Raw genomic sequence first — 21,879 nt, 5'->3', positions numbered from 1 at the left:
CCCAGTCGCCACTGTGGACTCCTTCCGCTTCCTGGGCACCATCATCTCCCAGGACCTCAAGTGGGAGCTGAACATCACCTCCCTCACCAAGAAGGCCCGGCAGAGGATGTACTTCCTGCGGCAGCTGAAGAAGTTCACCCTGCCAAAGACAATGATGGCGCACTTCTACACCGCCATCATTGAGTCCATCCTCACCTCCTCCATCACCATCTGGTACGCTGCTGCCACTGCCAGGGACAAGGGCAGGTTGCAGCGCATCATTCGCTCTGCAGAGAAGGTGATTGGCTGCAATCTTCCTTCTCTTCAGGACCTGTACTCCTCGAGGACTCTGAGGCGAGCAGGAAAGATTGCAGCTGACTCCTCCCACCCCGGACACAAACTGATTCAGACTCTCCCCTCTGGCAGGAGGCTGCGGTCCATCAGGACCAAAACCTCTCGCCACAAAAACAGCTTCTTCCTGTCTACAGCTAGCCTCATTAACAAGGCCTGACACTCCCCCCTTGCAAATACTGTATATCTTTGCACATGTATTATCATTGTAACACCTGGGATATTGCACATATTTGTTGTTTTGTGTTAAGTGTTAATCGATATGCTTATATATTTTATATTTTGTCAATTTATATATTTATATCATCTGTTTATTCCATACCATTTGTTTATTCCATATTTATATATTTCTACATTTATTTATGTCAATTGTATGTTTGTCTATGTGTAGCACCTTATCTCCAAAGCAAATTCCTTGTGCGTGTAAAAAGCTGCTTGGCAATGAAGCTCTTTCTGATTCTGACTGTCTGAAACATAAAGGGAACTACAAACTGCATCTCATTATACAACCCTGTGTTGTTAAATGACAAATGGCATGAATCTACATGTACTGTGTACCTTGGGGTCAGCATGTGTGATAAAATAAAATAATCTCAACTCAAAGATCCACAACTGCATCTTCATCAGAAAATTGAACTGATTTATTGTTCATACATACTATTCATTCAGATTAAAATATCTGAAGAACACAAAGACTTCCTTCCAAGACATCCATGTATCTATTTGTTTCTGCATGATTAATTAATTTATTAGGAAAAAGATTGGCAGATACATTAATTCATAATAAAAAACCTATGTACATCTGTCATATATATATATATATATATATATATTACTGGGGGTAACAAATTGAATATTCAATCAAGTGTGTCCTCTTTGGGACAATACCAAAGAGAAGAATAGCAAATGACTTTCAACAAGCATGGTCACATATGTTGAAGAGTATGAATTGCTGTATTGTCCCAACAACAATAAACCCTGATTACAATGGCAATCATGTTTACAAATGTTAGTATTTTTCTTATTTATGGCCTAAAACTTTTTCAGATTGCAATCCTTATGTTGGCCAAAAAGCAGTGAGCGTTTTCAGTTTTCAAATTAAATTAGGTTTTGAGTTATCATCAGTAAAAGAGAAGAATTAGAGTGTTTACTTGGTTACACCATAGACTGTATATAAAAAGGGTTTCACCTCACCTAATTTAATCTGCTTTCGAGACGAAGCCAAAGGCGAAAAAATTCTCAAAATATGTCAACTGGTTTTGACCCACCACCCTCGTTTCTCGGCGAGAAGGGCGTGCTCGAACTCTGCGTGTATGTTCGATTAAGCTTGCATTGTAAACGTGCGAGCGGGGTCATGTTTTACATTAACCATATTTCACCTGAATAGGATTACATAGCAAAGAGGCTACACTATGTTCTTTTTACTTACTCTGCTAACTTACTACATGAGTGTTACTACATATATACACTTAAACAAATAAAACAGTATAAACTCCGCTCTTCCGGGCCACAGAATATTTAAACTTCGTTTAAATGACGCCATGAAATGGCACATTCTGTAGCCAATAACACCTCTGGGCCTGGTTTGAGCGATGGGAATCCAACCAATAGTTTTTCTGTAACAGTTTGAGTGACAAGCACTGTAGCTGTAGTGGGGGAAGGGGTAGCTGAAGTTGACGGAACCGCCATCTTGAAAAGTGCCCTCGGATGATCTACCTTTTCGCGCCTATCAGAATCGGTTTTAAACGCTTTATTTTCCTTACCGGAATTTCGTGTTATCTCGATGTTCGTTTTGTTAAGGCCGGAGGCTAATGGCAAGATAAGCTACCTGCTGGAGAGTCGCCGTTTACCGTTTTCTGTCGGTAGGTACACTTGCTAGCCCATGCACTTGGTTGGTGCTGAAGAGACGATTAGCCAGCAGTCTTCAGATAGCCGGCTAACGTTAGCTGGCTATCAAGAAGCATAGTTGGCCATCTTAACAGTATGCTGTCAGACGCTCTCGGTGTACGTCTAGCTAGGACAAGGGTAACATTAACATTGCATATCACTGTTATTAGGAAGGGATGGAAACCATAGCGATATATAGTTCGCCAGCCTGTCCGCCAATCAACGTTAGTCTAATTCACTGATATTTGTTAACTTGACGTAAGTTAACGTTAGTCCCTGTCGTTAGTTGGTTCCTGATTTAAGGTGGCCAGGTTAGCTAACGATAGCTAGTGACGTTAGCCAGTCAACCATAGCCGGGGTGTTTCTGTTACGTTAGCGGCAACGTTAGTCTGTTTTGGGCCTTTAACTGTTAATTATATATATATATATAATTTTAAATGGACTGACGTTCCAGCAGACGTATAATTTCGACTACCAAACGCTAATAATGTTCTAAAACGTTAACGTAAACCCACATAAACCGACAATAGCTTGAATTAGCTCATAATACTTGCCTGGCGTTTCAACCTATATTTATCCGAAATCAAAGCTAGTGTAACAATTGGTAACAATTTAACGTTACCGTTAACGTTACTAACGTTACTGTAATCTGAGACAACTGCGTCTTCAACAAGCTCACTTGATTGGTACGGAATTAATGGCTGAAATTAACCGTGTAGTTAATTCTGTGTGTATATGATATAACATTAGCTGCTGTTGTTGTTGATTTTAAGAAAGGAAATGCTGTTGTCTGTCTTTTTCTTTTTGGCATGCGCAAACTATGTATGTTGGGAATTTACCAGCTAAATGTATCAAAACTGTCAGTAACGTTAGCTAGTTAGTGTCTAGATCGATTTTGTTTGGGTCTCGTGACAGTGTCTGTCAAAGCACCCAAAGCTGTAAAAGTTTTTCTGTTTTGGTTGTCTAGAGTATTTTATTACTATTGGCCTTTGGCATATGTCTCACTGTTATTTTGTTGATTCCGTGGCTAACGTTAATTAAGGTTTCACTGTGATGGAAGGATATATTTTATTCCTTAAGACTTTATGTATTTTGTAGTTGGAACACTTTAGCCAGTGGTGGAAAGCTGTTGCCGAGTACAGAAAAACACAACCTAAAACAAAATCAGGAATGTACTTATTATAGTATGATTATGACTAGCCACATTTTAGTGTTGACATTAGTTTTGACCTCCCAGTGGCTAGTATCCGTTATGTTTATCAAACATATCTGCGGCATTCTCTTGTTATCATTTTGCTGTTCATTATAAGTAAGAATGTGGTTTATGCACCAGTTTACACTTTCCCTTTTTATATGCATCTACTGTCAACAGCAAATCACTGTTTAAGAGATTCTTTCCCAATAACTTGTTTTCTTGTGTATATTTAGAATGAAACATTGTTTTGTGAAGCGTAGCTGTTTTGACCGGTTGTGCTTGCGGTTGGAAAATATTGTAGAATGTATATAAATGTCTATTTTTGACAAACTCTAGGTATTTTGGTATTCACTGTTTATTAATTTGTCGGTGAACAATGAAAAGAACACTAATATTTTACAACCATTTCACCATGTCGTTAAGTTACCTGTAGTTTCAGATGTACGCGCCATGTTTTGATGCGGCACAGTCTGTGTATTCCAGAAGATGCTTGAAGCTGTCTCATCCCCTACTCTATCACAGTGGAAAAGATAATGGCAGAAGTAGGGCTGCACTTAATCGATGAAGCTAACGATTCTTATATTTGATTAGTCGATTAATCTTAATAAAAGGCTTAAGTTATCGATAATTCTTAAAAAAAAATGTATTACTCAGTTAATATAACAATTAAGTTATCCAAAATAAATATCAAAAACCTGTCTCATTAATATTTAAATATTTTATTCAGTCATTATCATAAAGAGACATAAGAACACTCAGAATAATGATAACAGTGGCTTATCTTAAAATGAGTCTAATTTCCACGTCCCTGCTGTGTTGTGATCTCTCTAATAAAGGAACAAATCTCTTTCTGTTTGTCTGTTTGTATTTTGATTATGTCAGGAACAATCGACTTCAAACGTGGCGGGTGTGTTGCTGCAGACCCAAGTGCAGTGTCGCGTTTGGTGCAATTTGAAGCGCAACATGTTCAGAATTAATAAATGTGATAGAAAACAGCTCTGAGTGGATCTCTGCAGGGAGCGCTCACTGGGGCACAGCGAAACTGCTCATGCAGGCAAGGCTTATGCTGCTCTGCAACAGCGAGACCGAGGTATGCTTACTGGGACGGGGCTTATACGATCCGATATGGTAGTGAATTGTTGAAACAGTTATCGTCATCATGCAGGTTTAAAATGTTAGAAACAAATGTGTTGAAATGGAATTGTAAGAGTTTTCTGAAGTTCTAAAGTAGGGCTGCAGCTAACGTTGATTTTAGTATTCGAAGCTTTGATAGATTATTTCAACGTTTCATCAATGCGTCGTTTAAGAAGTACTTTTGCTTGGCGGCGGCAGTCAAACCACGTTTTGTCAAGAAAACACATGTGAAATGTGAAACGGGAAATAAGCAATCCTGCACACAAAACAGCTGTTTGTTATTATATAGATAGCAGTTATAAAGACAAAGAATCTGGGTGAAAGGATGGATTAGCATACGCAGGTAGCAGGGATTGTCTGAGCTACAGAGAGAGCTGGGGTTGAGTTAAAAGGTGCAGCTCCCCGACACCCAGTAAACTCATGACTCTGAGGTTCCAACTCACGGCCCAAAAATGAGATCAACAAACGCACGTGAACATTTTCAGCTGAGGACTGTGGCTTACTTTGGCTTCAACTCAACAATCAATCATGATTTCAGTTAAATGCTAAAGTTGCTGTTAACTTGTCTGTGGTCTGCTGGCAGCACACCGGGTCCTTTCTGATCAGGTGCTGTTGCGGTAGGCGACATAAGTTTTGTTTTATGGTGGACAGATGGTAACTTTACAGAATTGTTTTCTTTCATCTTGAAATAATTCCATACTTTGGACACTTTCTTCTTCGCCCCTCGCTATTTTCTCTCTCTTCCTCTAATTTGCCAACAGCGCCATTATACGTCATGTTCACTGCATCAGCGTGATGTGCGACAGTAATAAACACTGCTGTAAAATTACATGGATTAAACGAAACATTTTATTAATCAATGAATCGTTTCAGCCCTGGTTCTAAGGACGCGCTAAATATCTATCAGTATCTCCGCCATTGTCATGTTGTTTCAGTGTTATTAATGCTGTTTTAATGATGCTGTTTGAGTGTCCGGTTAGCTCAGTCAGTAGTACGCAGCCCTTTCAAATGCGCAGGCCATGTATGCGTCCGCTCCAGAGTATATTCGAGGCTTTAAGTGGAAGTGGTTATGTGAGTAACTTGCTGACATGACTGAGATCTGTTTTAGCACCAGCCACTATCAAAGTATTTATGTATTTAGCCTGTGTGCTGCATCTTGCTGACCCCTGCTGTAGATGAAACCAATGTGAAACGCACATTTTGAACAAAAAGCGCAGGGAGGCGTCACATCGGACCCTGTGAACAGGCACTGCACTAAAATTTATAATAACATATTGAGGAAGCTAGCCAAGCATTGAGTGTTGCCATGCTCCCACAGTGTGCAAGTGAACATTTGTAGCGCATAGTTTTATTATCGTAGGAAATTTTAGTAGCGGCGGTCATGATTCAGCAGCGGCGGTGCGCCACTGCTGAATGCATATAGGGGAAACACTGTTGTAGCCTTTCCTATTTCGTTGCTGCTCCGTTGTTGCTGCTGCAGTGGTCTTAGTAACTGGGACTAGAGGGCTCTGTGGGCGTGACTGGCACCGCTAACCTTGCTCGTGTTTGTGGAGCTTCTCAACCCCGAAAACGTGACACATTTTCGATTCGCCATCAACTTTAATAAAACTGCCAAATTCAAGTTCTACACAGTAGATTTCTCCCCTCAAAACCTTTCAAAAGAGTATTTAGTGACTAGATAGCATAAAAAACAAAAAACAGTTCTGCTGAATGCTTATTCTTCATGAGTAGGGCCTGTGTCCACCAAAGCGTTTTTCTGAGGCCAGCGTCAATGGGATTGATTGCAATGGGAGCGCCGCGTTTTTACAACACGGTAAAATACGGTAGCAGCGTGAGAAGGCGCTGAGTGTCTTTTTCGCTCATCACTGTCACTTTTTACCCAGTATTCCAATCACAGTGCATTAGGGACGAGACAAAGACAACACGAAACGAACTGTCTTAAATAAAATGATGTGCCTTCTCACCGAGGTATTTCCTCGCCCACAAAATCTCATGGACCCATGTACGGCGAGTCTGTCCCCTCGCTCTACATTCATGCAGAGCAAGTAGTACTTTGTGGTGACATTTTTACATTCAGTAAAATATAGCCTACTTGCAGCATATCACCCCCATGGATATTATGTATCCTAGCAACCAAAGCGCACACTAGCACCCCAAGCTAGGTTTTTTCAGAAGAGCAGCTGGTGTTTTCAGCTGATAAAAAACGCTTTGGTGGACACGGCCTTACAGTCAAGCAGTCATGGCCGACAGACTTCCCCTAGCAATTCATGTAGTGAATTGCCGTTAGAAATGAACAACCAGAAATTTTCTTAATTAGAGGATTGCTATCTCTCCCTTAAATGGCGTCTCTGTAACGACGCGCTGACAATGAAATTTAACGTAGATGAATTTTATAATCGATGTTGACGACAAATCATTGTAGCCCCACTGACATGTTTGCAAAGTTTGAGTTTTTGAGCATGTTTTGGTCCGCCAAAAATGAGTTTACTTAAAAAATAAATAAATAATTCCTTTAGTTTTTTTTAGGGACCTTGCATGTTTCATGCTCGGGCCCTAATGAGAATTGCTATATCCTCATTAAAACCAGTGAAACGTTCCTTCAGCATTTCTCCATCTGTTTCTGTGTCTGCGCCTTACAGGTGTTTGCTGTTGAACTACTGTATGTGTGCTGTTTATCAGTCCTTCCATCACCGCTGTCTGCCTGCCTGTCTGTTCTTCCGGCTAGCCTGGAATGGGCCACAACTCCCAAAGACTAGAACACACTTCTTCATAACCTGAGCTCTGCCGTCTGCACAACATACTCACAGGTAGGAAGAAGAAAGAGCTGTTCAGTGATCCCTCAGTTAATTATTATAGTCATCTATTATATTCTCTTAACCTCTGATGGAAGATGTAATTTTGTATTATTTTAATGACATGTGCTGTTGGTGACTTTTTCACAAAATCTTTTAGAAGTCACCATGTTTTGGAAGTTCGACCTCCACACCACATCCCACATTGACACGCTATTAGAGAAGGAGGATGTGACGCTGACCGAGGTGATGGATGAGGACGATGTCCTGCAGGAGTGCAAGGCCCAGAACCATAAACTGGTTGACTTCCTGCTGAGACCACAGTGCATGGAGGACCTGGTCACCTTCATCACACAGGAACCCAATACTGATGTTGAGGAGAAGGTTAAATACAAGTAAGAGGAAATGCAATTTGACACATGCGTAGACATCTCTCCAAGTCCCCCTTAGTTCTCCCTTAGTATTGCAGCCATCATTTTGCCATTTTGGATATATGTGCTGTTAATGGTTGTGCAAGCTCACAGAAAACACTACAACTGTAGGCATTGGCCCAGCATATTTTGCAATTACATAATGTTCATTTAAGGATTTCCCATGGTTCACTGCAGTGCACAAAAGCATGTTGGTAATCATAGTATTTAAACTAGAGCCAGACAAATATGGGTTTTTGGGGGCCGATACCAATATTAAAGTGAAAAAGAGCCGATTTATAACATATTTAGATTTTGAAAATGATTTGGATAGTAGACCGTATAAACTACACTCAGGACGATATTGAAAGCTGCTCTGTATGTGGGCCATAAAACCTTTTCCTAAATGGATTATGTTAATAAAATAGATTGTAGTCTCAACAACTTAAGATGTAAACAATTGCTCGTCAATAAATATTTGCTCTTTTTCAGCCATCTGTAAACAGAGAGAGCGAGAGAGAATAAGCATGTGGATTTAACCTTACACATAATCTGCCATAATATCTACTTTCAATGTAGCATATTCACCTCTAGTTTATTATTTTACCAGCACTCTTTAATTCTAACCAAATCTACGAGAAACCATTTTTCAACCACCATCGGTCTAAAACATGCTGTCTACGATACAGTGACCTGCTGTTGAATGCATCTACACTGAACAAAATTATAAACGCAACACTTTTGTTTTTGCCCCCATTCATCATGAGCTGAACTCAAAGATCTAAGACTTTCTCTATGTACACAAAAGGCCTATTTCTCTCAAATATTGTTCACAAATCTGTCAACAATCTGTGTTAGTGAGCACTTCTCCTTTGCTGAGATAATCCATCCACCTCACAGGTGTGGCATTTCAAGATGCTGATCAGACAGCATGGGGATTGCACAGGTGTGCCTTAGGCTGGCCACAATAAAAAGGCCACTCCAAAATGTGCAGTTTCACAAGAAGGAAGATGCTGACTGATGTCATGTCCTTGAGGTCTCGTCCTACCAAATAACCATCACCAAATAATAGTAAAGCATAGATAGTGGTATTGATAAAGACTTGGATTGTTAAGTAGTCTCAATAAAAAACAGAAAAACATCCCTAGTTGTTAATGACATGTTTGAAGTGTTCCCTCAAACTTTCCAGACTTCATTACAACAATGTCTGCATACTAATCATAACAGGGAAACTGTAATGCTCCCGTACAGTGGATCTAATGATCCTCCGGTTCTGGCTTCTTGTGTTTGGCATTCAGAGGCAGTGACACTACGAGCTTGACTAACCCCTCTAAGCACTTATAGAGAACAACCGGTGTACTGCCAGAACTTTCTGGGTAACACTTGTGCAGTAGAATTTCTGTTCTCTGTGAGTAGGAGACCTAAATAGACATTTTTTTGAGTCACAAGGTGTACCAAACCGAGGCAGTCACATACCTAACGGTTAGGGAAGAATACACGTACTATTACACCCCTACCGTGTAGATGGAAAAAAGGCTATTTAAATGGTGGTGTTATAATCACAGTAGTTTTATGCATTGCAATGACTTAATGAGAAAATCACAATCCTGTTGGTGCAGCCTAAATGTGGGCTTGTGGAAAAGCGTAAGGAGCAGAGGAGCTGTAGATGTTAGATAGGACTAAGGAAACTTTGAAAGTAACAGAAACAAATCCTGCCAGACGTTTTTGCACTCTTTTAATCCATCATGACATAAATCAGTTGTAAACTAAAACATTTGTAGCTTTCATTTGTTTCAGAATTAAGTCTGAAGAACAAGTTAGTTTGCAACATTAGCCATCCAAAGCTGATCAGCAAGATCCAGCAAAGGTGTTACACCCAATTATTCTTAGTTTCTCTTCCGTACTGATTATTTGCGATTATTGGCACCACCAGTTTGTTAGAGTACAGCAGATTATTTGAAATCTCTTGCTGCTTTCATGAAGAATCCCTATAGTTGTCCAGTGTAGTCCAGTGTAAACTTTTTGTCACAGTATTGTAACCGTTGTGTTGGAAACATCTAAGGAACTGCTTTTGCTCTCTTCCAGGTATCCCAATATATCATGTGAACTGCTTACATCAGATGTCAGCCAGATCAATGACAGGCTAGGGGAAGATGAAAAACTGCTGATGAAACTGTACGGCTTCCTTCAGAATGAGCCACCTCTCAACCCGCTCCTGGCCAGTTTCTTCTCCAAGGTCTTGTCCATTCTTATAGGACGCAAGCCTGAACAGGTAAATCAGCCAGAAGAGGGTGTTGTGTGTGAGAATGGGATAAAAGTTGTCATCTTATTTGGGCTGGGGCGATTGATTATGGTAATATGTCAATTTGCATAACATTCATTGGCTCGTCACAATGAAGTGCTGCACCTGGTCTAAGCAGGGATTCCCCGGAGAACAAGCTGCAACTTAAAAACCTCGCCTTCCACCATCTGAAGTTTGGGAGTATTTTAGACCCAACAGCGTGGTGCTCTGTAAGCTCTGCAGACTGGAAGTGGCTTTTCACGAACACTTTAGGCTTCACGAACATGAAGCAGAACAATCAGAGAACTTCATCAAGACAGCAGCAAGACAGTAGAGCAAATTGTGTTTCCTTCTGTCCCCCACAAGCCTGACATATTCAGGCATGCAAACTCCTCATCTTTTTTGCCAAATTTGCCATTTTGAAACCTAGATGAGTCACCTGCATGACTTGTGCAGATCCGATGAGGAAAATATGGGGCGTCGGAACCATTGTATTTTTAAGACCAATAATAATTATTAATTATAGTTATTATTAATTATTATTAATGATAGTTATCAAATCCATTCCACTCGTGGAATGCACTAATAAATTAAACTCATTCCGCGTTTTAGCTTCAGGCTTGACTTCAACCTACTCCTCCTTCAAATCCATTCCACTTGGCTCATTCAGAGTCCATACACGTTTCACTACTCGCAACACAGCGAGGTAAACAAAGCATTTTAGCTTAGCTGCTGCTCAGGTGGGACCAGTCATGGGTCTGGCTATGTGCTCACATACTGTCACTAAACAAGCTGCTGTTTAAGTGACTGTTCATCATTTGTTCGCCTGTTGCTTTTAAAGGCATCATGTAGTCTTTGTTGCAGCACTGAATTTCAGTTACACTCAAACTATGTTTTTACATAAGTTATCTGATGTTTTTGCTAGGCTAGCTACGTAGCTAGTTATCCTGTATCTTTTTTTTAATATTTGCAATAAATAAAGTATTTCAATAAATAAATTATCAATAAAGAAGCTCAGTCAGGTCACACATGTTGTGTTGCAATGTTCATTTTAGTCTCTTCACTCTAATAGAATCTTTTAGACCTGTAGGAAACATGGCAGTTGTACTGATTTTAAGGTGTGTATGGTTTGTTTTCTTTGTCTTTATAGATAGTGGATTTTCTGCGGAAGCAGGAGGACTTTGTAGACTTGATGATCAAACACATCGGGACATCTGCCATCATGGATCTGCTGCTCAGAATGCTCACCTGCATTGAACCACAACAGCTACGACAGGATGTTCTCAGCGTGGGTAGTGGCATTGTTGTGCAAGTTCACCCTTCATAAGAGCTAGCTCAAAGTTCAGTTCATACAGCTTAAAATGAACAAGTCCCTGTTCACAGTACCGTCACATATTCATACGTACACGTACAAAATGCTGCGACTTCGGTGGAGGAACTTTGCAGCTGTTGGCCTGTGATCTTAACCTTTTGTTAATGATTTCTTGTGAACATCATTCCCTTGCAGATATTTCCCAAAACTGGTCGGATGCTTCAGCTGGATGTGTCAATTGAAATTTGTTGTTGACGTTGCACCAAGATCTGTGACCTATCAGATTGTGTGACCTAAATAGGAAGTTAAGCCAATAGACCTTTCTACCAGAAAGACTTTCTAACAACCTATAGTTAATGTTGTGAAACAGGCGCAGCTTGGTTAGATTTAGGCAGTAAAACTACTTGGGTTAGGTTTAGGAAAAATGGATGTTTTGGGTTAAGAATCTGATGGATCACAGAATTTGGTGCAGCACCTGTCCAGCACGCCAGGTGACGTAAAACACAGTGTGTGAGCTAACAACGCTAACAAAGCTAACAAATTGTGTTTTACGTCACCTGGCACCTTCATTAGTTGCAAACGGATATACTCAGCTGAACGTTAACTTGAGCATGTTCAATGAACGCAGTGTTTTACATGCACAACGCAGTAGCCGCACAACACTTTCTCAGCTGCGATATTTATTTATTTTTCCTACCAATATTGCGATTTAATATGCAATTAATTTTTTACCTTCTGTATTATTCAAAATGGACAAGCAGTAAATCAGTGTATAGTATGACCAACATAATATTATTAGAAGACATATCAAATTTTAATAATATGAGAAAGATAATTTGAGTGTCAAGTCATGGCATTAATTAATTTGATATAATATCAGGTCAGCCTACCTGAAGACAAGAAAAGCACAGTGTGTTATACAGTAAGCGCTCAATACAAAACTCGCATATCAACCACCAATTAATGCGTCCTTTTCTCTCAGGAGTCCATCTTTCTATATTCCAGTAAGCAAACAAAAAATACTCAGTTTAAGGTTCAAATCAAAAGTTGGCCAACGAAAATAAAACCAAGTGACACCTCTCGTGTTTAACAGACAATCTTAGTAATTCTCCGACAACACCGGAGTTCCCCCGCAGCCTCCGACGCTGGTAAGCAGCGCACTGGCTGTAACTCGGGACAGACTGGGCCTCTTCCGGGCGTGCGTTTGGTTTGAAACGCCGTTTCACAGATATTTCCTGAGCTGACTGGTGGCTGTGTGACGCAGGCGCCGATCGCCACAATACGCTTACCTTACTACACGTGTATTTCTGTTGTGCATTGTCCCTGTCCGTCAAAGCGGCGGATGGCCTGAATATTTCACCCACCACCGCCTCCAAGTCACCCGCGGGTGCTCCTTTCATTGCCTGTGTGACACTAAAGTTTCTGTAGTGTCGGCTTCTGTCAAGCTTAAGGCCGTTGTACAACAAGTCAAGGTACAGCGTAACCTGCTTTACTTTTGGGTGTCATGTGACCAGAGTGTCATCGCAGCCTTTGCGATGAGAAACTCTCGTTTTATCACATCGCGATAATATCGCAAATGCAATTAATCGTTCAGCCCTAGTACAAAAGATAATTAATTGTGCTATTCTTCACTGACGCATCAGCATGAATAATCAGAATGGATTATTGCTCCACTATGATCCGTTACACCGTTGGTATCTACTAAGACAATTTGACCATTAGCATGCATATGGGTTTACAATATGCATTTGGTAATTCATAGTTCTTGTTAGGTGCTTTATTGAGATACATAAGTGAAGTAATTGGCAACATGGATGCACACGTGCACATAAACCAGAAAATAAAAGTTAATTTAATACACAATTTTCACACTTGATACATAAAGGTGACCCCAGGTAAACACATTCCTTTTACTTTGAATTGAACATCTTGTTCTTTTGGTTTTAATGTTTTGTGCTGTCCTGACCATATCTGCTCTTTGTCCTCTTTTCAGTGGCTGAATGAGGAGAAAGTGATTCAGAGACTGGTGGACATGGTACAACCTTCTCAAGATGAGGATGTGAGTTTCATGAATGAATACTAATATTTGTTTTATATACGTTCAGGATTTAGGACTTTGATTGGGGGATTGAATATGTTAAGTTTCAAGTGAGTCAAATGCAAAATCATAAATTGATGGTTTGGATATTTATACCTTTCTTGACACAGAGACACTCCAATGCCTCCCAGTCACTGTGTGAGATCATCCGACTGAGCAGAGACCAGATGTTCCAGGTCCAGGGCTGCTCGGAGCCTGACCCACTTCTGGCCACACTTGAAAAGTATGCAAGCATTTATCTACAACAACTTACATACAGTACAGTACAAACCTGGTTAATTCCCAAGGTATTTTTGACTGTGACCAACTACTAAGGGATTGAGGCTTATTTAATAGTCCGTAGGTTCTATTTACTGTACAGGTGATTTATTGTTTTTTTTTACTGAGATCAGGCAAATCAGTCGAGGGCTGCAACCTACGATCATTTTTATTGGTGATCAATGTGTCGATTAATGTCTCAATTAATCGATAAATTGTTCGATCTATAAAATGTCTGAAAATGGTTAAAATGTCAGTGTTCCCCAAAGCCCAAGAGGACTTTCTCAAATGTTTTGTTTTGTCCATAACCCAGAAATATTCAATTTACTGTCATAGATGAGGTAAAGGTGCTAGAAAAGAAACTCAAATAAAAACTTACTAAAACAGATTAATTGATTATCAAAATAATTGACAGATAATTGATTAACTGTTGCAGATCATGATCATGCATTTAGCTTTTATTTGCTCACCATTTTTGTTTTTCAGTTGATTTTGCATTGTATGTGATTTTATACAGTTATTTAACAAGGGCTTTTGCCATTTTGCCCAGTAAGCTATTAAACAAACTCTGCCCTACAGATCTGGCAAGTGACTTTGAAGCCTGCTTTCCCTTCATCTTTGTTTGTCCTCTTACTCAGACAGGAAACGGTGGAGCAGCTGCTGTCAAATATCTTTGACAAGGAGAAGAATGAATCTGCAATTGTCAGTGTTATCCAGATCCTCCTCACGTTGTTTGAGACAAGGAGACCAGCGTACGTTCCTATGGCCTTTCTCTCTGTATCTGTCTCTCTAGCTGTATTTCTCTGCAAACTGCTAAAACATGTTGCAAAATATAGCCTCCTTTGGCGACTGGTAATTTACCTGGGTGGCCTGCCCAGCTCTGGAAACATGGCTTATTTTAGCTTTACAGGTAGTACAAATTGCAAGCTTTGTGTTGTCTTCATGCACAGTGAAGAACTTCCTCGATTACTACATGTTTTAGCGTGTGTGTGGCTGAGCAATAGACTGTTACGGTCTGTTTGCAGGCATCAGATGATCAATCAGTGCATATTTTAAATTTGACATTGGATACAAAGTAGGTGATGAGAATATTAATTCAATTTTATTTATATAGCGCCAAATCACAACAACAGTTATCCCACAGCGCTTTTCATAAAAGAGCAGGTCTAGACCGTACTCTGTGATGATATTTACAGAAACCCGACAGTTCCCACCAAGAGCAGCACTAGGAGACAGAGGCAAGGAAAAACTTCCTTTTAAGAGGCAGAAACCTCGAGCAGAACCATGGCTCAGATAGGGCGGCCATCTGCCTCGACCGGTTGGGGGTGAAGGAGAGGGAGGGAGGGAGGGAGGCAGCCTACACAATACACACACACAGAGGTACAGACAGCAAAGGTGATGTTGCTATAGACTGAATGAATAATGGTACAGATATTATAGTAGTGTTTATGATAATAATCGTAATGTTATAAGCCATAATCATGAAGGTTAAGACAAAGTATTTCACTTTATATGTAATGAGTCTAACATATATGAAAGTTTCACTTTCTGGTTTAAATTATGGCACCAGATCAAAGCAGTGAATACACAGATCAGCAGGCACGGACCATGCAGGGACCATAGTTCAAGGAAATAAATTAATAATAGAGCTGCTCGATTATAGCAAAAATCATAAAACTGAATGCTTTTTCTTTAAATGATTATGCATTATTTCAAAAAGCCCATGAAATAAGAAATGGTAATCAAATATGTTTAACTTTAAACAACATTGGGGTGGGGTGACATACACAGAGTGGAGCAGAGCTGGTGACAGGTGAAGTACTCGAGTTGATACCTCATTACATTACATAACACTGACATTCAACTGGTAAGTTCTGTCAGGAAATGCAGTTACATAAACTGACAGTAAAATAAAACAAGCAAGGACCAGGTAAAGCAAGGCTTCTGAAACCTGGTTTAGTAGAAGTATAAATATGTAAATTGCCTGCTAGGCTGATTTATGCAGTGTAAAATGTCATAGGCTTAAGCTAATAGTGGTCACAAGCAGTAAGTTGTAACCGTTGTCATCTTTGCTCGTGCTGAACTAACGTTAAACATCACAGCATGGCTGAGAGGGAGGTTGGGCTTTTGGGGGGGGGGGGCAGTTATAAAGGAAAGGGTGCCAACACAACACACAACCAGTGTCATTGCGAAACAGTATGCGTCACACTGATTGCTTAATTTGTTTTCATAATCATTGGAAGCCAAACAAGAAAATGTGATTTAAAATTCCATTAATTGCACAGCCTTAGTTCATGGTAACATTATTACCATGAACGTTCCTGCTACTGAGGTAGCAGTTGGGTAAAACACTGTTTATGTATGCTTCAATATCACACAACCCATAATTATTTTCCCTGTCTGTGACTTGGCACTACTTCATTGTGTTAGGTGAGCTACATCATTCAAAGGTTATGACTTTCTCTGTTGTAGGTTTGAGGGTCATATGGAGTGCCCCCCTGGGATGTCCCACCCTTCATTCTCCGTCAACCACAGCATACTGGAGGCTGTGAGACCCCGACTCAAAGATTTTCACCAGCTGCTACTGGAACCCCCAAAGGTAGAAAGCATACAGACAGTTGTAAATAAGTCTCTTGTAGATTAGTTACTACAGGGTTCAGTGTTTCCCTAGCATTGTTTTGAAGAAAAAAAAAAAAAAATATATATATCATTTTAGATTGACTGAATCCCGAAATAGATTAACAAAAATTGTAAAAGTTACGTCCGGTCAAACTATGTAAATAAGGAGAAGCGCTGCCCACATGAGTGGCCTCCGTCAGACCCACTTATTACTGTGAGTTCAGCAGCATGTGGAGTCGAGTAATCACGTGTTTTAATAGGGAACAATTCATAATATGTATTTCAACAATGCATTCATTGTGGTCTGTCCTTTTATTAAATAGCATTATAATATTTTGATATCCTACTGTTGCAATACAATTGCAATTACATTGTGAATTGTTACCACAAATTGCACATACATTTGAATATTGCTATATGTATATTTACATGATACATCAAATTCATTGATTTTGAATCAGTTTGAAAATCCTAGGGAAGTTTCAGTTTGCATAGAGACAGAGCGCAACGCGTCATACTCTGAAAACTTTGCTTATCTTGTCAATGATCCCACTGGATGTCCAGAATTGAAATACTTTGATATTTAGTTATTATATATACTTACTGTTATTTAATCAACAGTTTGATCGTATCAACAGATAAGATCATCATTTAAGCTAAGCAAGATCAAAACCGTGCCTTTTGCAGGGCTTTGTTAGGCTGCGTTCAGACTGCAGGCCTTAATGCTCAATTCCGATTTTTTATTTATTTATTTTTCCCCAGATCCGATTTTTTTTTTTTTTGACAGTTCACGTTATAGTTTAAATGTGGCCCATATCAGACTCCAGTATGAACAGTCTGCGGCACTTGTGATTGGATGCTGGCAAATGATACAAGCAAGCTCATATGAAAGTGATGGCACAGAGCAGTGTTAACTAAAGAGGAAAATCCCCCTCAGAGCTGTCAGACCTGAGTAACCTCAGAGAGCATGTTTCAGTTGATGGGAAGTAAATTAACTGATGACGTTCTGATTAACACAATACTATTAACTTTACTTACTAAGATAATTTGATAAGATAATTCAGTAATTATATTTAGTTATTTAATCAATGTTGTGTCAATTTTCCCCTGCGGTATCAAAAATGGTATCAAATAATTTTCAAGGTAGTGTATCAAAGTTAGAAATTCCAGTATTGTGACAACACTACTATAGATTATGAGAGATATCCAAACTAGTAGGGCTTCCTGCGATTTAAAGATTTTACTAGTCGACAAGTAGTCGTCAGTTCAAGCCATTACTCGACTAGTCTTTGCTTGTTTATGATATATTTTAAATATATGTAATGTCACCGAAACTGTCCAGTCGACGAGTTAACTGTCAGTCTGTATAACTTCATGTTTACTCTTCTTGGTTCATTTGTAAAAAGTCAGTGTGAAAATGAACCGTCAAGAACTACATTGCAACAATACATGATCCTTTTAGTCAAGCCCATTGTCAGCTTTTTTTGTTTTATCCAATGTTTGTAAACAACAGTGTTGTTCTGAATTTCTAGCAGTAGGACAACGTTTCAGATGGTCCGCTCAGAGTAATTTTGTTTTAAATGATCTTCTAACATGTACTATAAATATTGAGTAATTAGTATGGGTATATCCCAGTTACAAGTAAGTGTGTGTGTGTGTGTGTGTGTGTGTGTATATATTAAGCAGTGTTTATTTTCCACCAACAGAGGAATGTGATGAAGACAACGTGGGGGGTCCTGGACCCTCCTGTGGGCAACACCAGGCTCAATGTGGTCAGACTTGTGGCCAGTCTGTTGCAGAGCAACACACACAGCATAAACACAGAGCTCATTAACCTCAACACACTGGGAGTCATACTAGTGAGTACTATCTGTGTTTTGGTATTTGTTTTGGGCCATTTTTTCCCCTTTCCTCACTACCCTATAACAATCTTAACTACAGTAAAATCTAATGACAACTCTAACAAAGCTGACAAGTTGGAGTTTTATTGTAGGTTGTGTTAAGGGGTCACACATAAATGTAAATGTTCTGTATTTGTATAGCGCCTTTCTAGTCTTTGCGACCACTCAAAATGCTTTTTACACTACATCGCATTTACCCATTCATATACTAGGCCTAAGTGCTCAAACAGAAACTTTCACACACATTCATACACCGATGGAACAGCCATCGGGGGCAATTCGGAAAAAACAGGAACCGTCTCATAATAAGGGATAAGAATAACTTGTTCAGTATGCTGTTCGGTATTAGACTGTCAGGCCATTTACTAACGTCTCTTTCTATAATTGTTTTGTTTTGCTCTGCAGGATATGTATTTCAAATACATCTGGAACAACTTCCTCCACATTCAAGTGGAGATCTGCACAGCCATGATTCTGGCTATGCCCCCCGCCCCTTCTGAGACCCAGCCAGACACAGAGCAAGAACATGCAAGGGAGAGCATTCTCATCAAAAATGTAAGATTCGAATATAAGATACTTACAGTATCTCACAAAAGTGAGTACACCCCTCACATTATTGTAAATATTTGATTATAACTTTTCATGTGACACCACTGAAGAAATGAAGCTCTGCTACAATGTAAAGTAGTGAGTGTGCAGCTTGTATAACAGTGTAAATCTGCTGTCCCCTCAAAATAACACATCACACAGCCATTAACGTCTAAACCGCTGGCAACAAAAGTGAGGACACCCTTAAGTGAAAATGTTCAAATTGGGCCCAAAGGGTCAATATTTTGTGGCCACCATTATTTTCCAGCACTGCCTTAACCCTCTTGGGCATGGAGTTCACCAGAGCTTCACAGGTTGCAACTGCAGTCCTCTTCCAGTCCTCCATGACAGAGCTGGTGGATGTTAGAGACCTTGTGCTCCATCTTTCGTTTTAGGACGCCCCACAGATGCTCAATAGAAGAAGAAGAATCAGAAGGAGCTTTATTGCCAAGTAGTGTTTTATACATTCAATGAATTTGCTTTGGTGAAAAGGTGCTACACGTAGACAAACATACAGATGACATAAATAGATGTAGAAATATATAAATATGGAATAAACAAATACAAGTTATATAAGAATAATAGAAGACTAGAGAAAAATACTACTATTTTCAGAGAAAGAACAACGTGGCAGATATTTACATGTGCATTACTCCGGTTTGTGTAGTGCAGACGTATTGCAACAGAAGAGGATACTGTGTGCACAAATATATAAATTGACAATATATAAAAATAACAATAAAACAACTACGATTAACAACAAATGTGTGCAATGTGCCAGGTTCATGCATGAAATGAAATAATTTTTACATGTGCAGAGATATTTGTAGTATTTGCAAGGGGGGAGTTGTCAGTAGGGGACCCGGGCCTTGTTAATGAGGCTAGCTGCAGACGGGAAGAAACTGTTTTTGAAGCGAGAGGCCTCCTACCGGAGGGGAGAGTCTGAAACAGCTTGTGACTGGGATAGGAGGAGTCAGCTGCAATCTTTCCTGCTCGCCTCAGAGTCCTCCAGGAGTACAGGTCCTGAAGTGATGGAAGATTGCAGCCAATCACCTTCTCTGCAGAGCGAATGATGCGCTGCAGCCTGCCCTTGTCCCTGGCAGTGGCAGCAGCGTACCAGATGGTGATGGAGGAGGTGAGGATGGACTCAATGATGGCGGTGTAGAAGTGCGCCATCATTGTCTTTGGCAGGCTGAACTTCTTCAGCTGCCGCAGGAAGTACATCCTCAATAGGTTTTAGGTCTGGAGACATGCTTGGCCAGTCCATCACCTTTACCCTCAGCTTCTTCAGCAAGGCAGTGGTCATCTTGAAGAGGTTTCCTTCTGGGACGACAGCCAATTTGATGCAGTGTGCGGCGTATGGTCTGAGCACTGACAGGCAGACCCCCCACCCCTTCAACCTCAGCAGCAATGCTGGCAACACTCATATGTCTATATTCCAAAGACAGCCTCTGGATATGACACTTAGCATGTGCACACAACTTCTTTGGTCGACCGTGGTGAGGCCTGTTCTGAGTGGACCCTGTCCTGTTGAACCGCTGTATGGTCTTGGCCACCGTGCTACAGCTCAGTTTCAGGGTCTTGGGAATCTTGTTAACTTAGGCCATCTTTATGTAGAGCAACAATTATTTTTTCAGACCCTCAGAGTTCTTTTCCATGAGGTGCCATGTTGAACTTCCAGTGACCAGTATGACGGAGTGTGAGAGCCGTAACGCCAAATTCAAAACACCTGCTCCACATTCACACATAAGACTTTGGCTGTGTTGGAAACGGGCTAAACTGCTGTCTCAGAAGGTGTCTTAACAGGACAGCGATGCATCGAGTGCTGTTCGAAACTGCTCGAACGATCTCTTCCTGTCTCCTGAGATGCCTTCAAGCTAACCCAGTAACGGGCAGTTTTGAAGGCAGCATCAACGATGACTTGATGCTGACTATTACCCATAAAGCAGTGGGTCTCTGCGGCTGCCGGAGCTTTTGAAAACTGGTCAAGATGGCGGACAAACAAGCCGAATTTGTACACAAATAAACGTTTTTAAAAGTTTAGTAGTTTTCTCGCTTCGATTTTTGAAAAGCTAGCTAGAACTAAACACTGAACTATCATTAGCTCGTGACTGTAACCAACAAAGTTTGTTCAGTATGATTTCTGAGGCGTCTGTTAGCTGTTTGGCTTTTCAATAGCCAGTTAGCTGATGCTAAGACTAGCGTCTCTTCTGACAACCAGAAGAGACGCAAGACGGCGTGCTGACGTCACATGTTGCCGTAAGTGCTGCCCTAGAAGGCTGTTTGAAACTAATGAAGCTGCCTTCATTTGAAAGTGATGCCTTCTGAGGCAGCTGTCTATTACGGTATCGAGGCAGCGAGGCAACTGCCTTCCTTTTCGAACACAGCCAACGTAACACTAACAAGTCACATGACAGCGGGGAGGGAAAATGGCTAATTGGGCCCAATTTAGACATTAATGGCTGTGTGATGTGTTATTTTGAGGGGACAGCAGATTTACACTGTTATACAAGCTGTACACTCACTACTTAGTGTCATTTCTTCAGTGTTGTCACGTGAAAAGATGATCAAATATTTACAAAAATGTGAGGGGTGCACTCACTTTTGTGAGATACTGGATGTCAATTCTTAAATGTCATTATTTGATGTCATTGTTTAGGTCTGCACAAGCTTATAGCAAAACCGCAAAGGTTGCTGCATCTTGGCAAACTAAAACTATCTTTACATAGGTTAAACACTAACTCCAAGCAAAACTGTTCCAACTAAACAGTATTTCCTTGTATTTTTCTCCACCAGCTGTTTCAAAAGTGCCAGTTTATACAGAGAATCGTAGATGCCTGGAGCTCCAATGAGAAAGAACAGTGAGTATTCTGTTCTGCTGCAAATGAGACCATAATTAACTTTGTCAGGGTGTACCACTGCTTCATTGTGTGAATAGAAACAAAATGTGCCAGAAGTCCCTTGCTCCTTCACTGTGATCATTATTGGTCAAGGTTCAGAATGCTTTGCTTTAGATTAGGGCTGAACGATTAATTGTTTTCAAATCGAAATTGCGATTTGAAAGAACGCGATTA

The 21,879-nt window shown here is 40.3% G+C and overlaps 1 protein-coding gene across 11 annotated transcripts in view; it reads left to right on the top strand.

The window, feature by feature from the left end:
* Positions 1-1,943: 1,943 nt before the first annotated feature.
* ppp6r3 (protein phosphatase 6, regulatory subunit 3) overlaps positions 1,944-21,879 on the top strand; it is a 43,656-nt gene continuing 23,720 nt past the window's right edge. For 3 of the 11 annotated variants that reach the window (XM_046036370.1, XM_046036364.1, XM_046036360.1), the window contains exons 1-12: positions 1,946-2,192; positions 7,186-7,353; positions 7,499-7,733; positions 9,834-10,020; positions 11,180-11,317; positions 13,335-13,400; positions 13,550-13,662; positions 14,336-14,449; positions 16,170-16,296; positions 18,023-18,175; positions 18,623-18,772; positions 21,602-21,666. In XM_046036370.1, the coding sequence (XP_045892326.1) occupies positions 7,507-7,733; positions 9,834-10,020; positions 11,180-11,317; positions 13,335-13,400; positions 13,550-13,662; positions 14,336-14,449; positions 16,170-16,296; positions 18,023-18,175; positions 18,623-18,772; positions 21,602-21,666 (1,340 nt within the window). In that variant the 5' untranslated portion in view covers positions 1,946-2,192; positions 7,186-7,353; positions 7,499-7,506. Of the gene's footprint in view, positions 2,193-2,335; positions 2,356-4,294; positions 4,503-7,185; positions 7,354-7,498; positions 7,734-9,833; positions 10,021-11,179; positions 11,318-13,334; positions 13,401-13,549; positions 13,663-14,335; positions 14,450-16,169; positions 16,297-18,022; positions 18,176-18,622; positions 18,773-21,601; positions 21,667-21,879 lie in introns of those variants that run through there. The other 8 variants (XM_046036369.1, XM_046036371.1, XM_046036367.1 and 5 more) reach the window with 5 other exon arrangements.

Source organism: Micropterus dolomieu, linkage group LG22, assembly GCF_021292245.1.
Source record: "Micropterus dolomieu isolate WLL.071019.BEF.003 ecotype Adirondacks linkage group LG22, ASM2129224v1, whole genome shotgun sequence".
Lineage (NCBI taxonomy): Eukaryota > Metazoa > Chordata > Actinopteri > Centrarchiformes > Centrarchidae > Micropterus > Micropterus dolomieu.
Note: the sequence above shows the minus strand (reverse complement) of the source record. Positions and strands in the feature narration are given on the sequence as shown.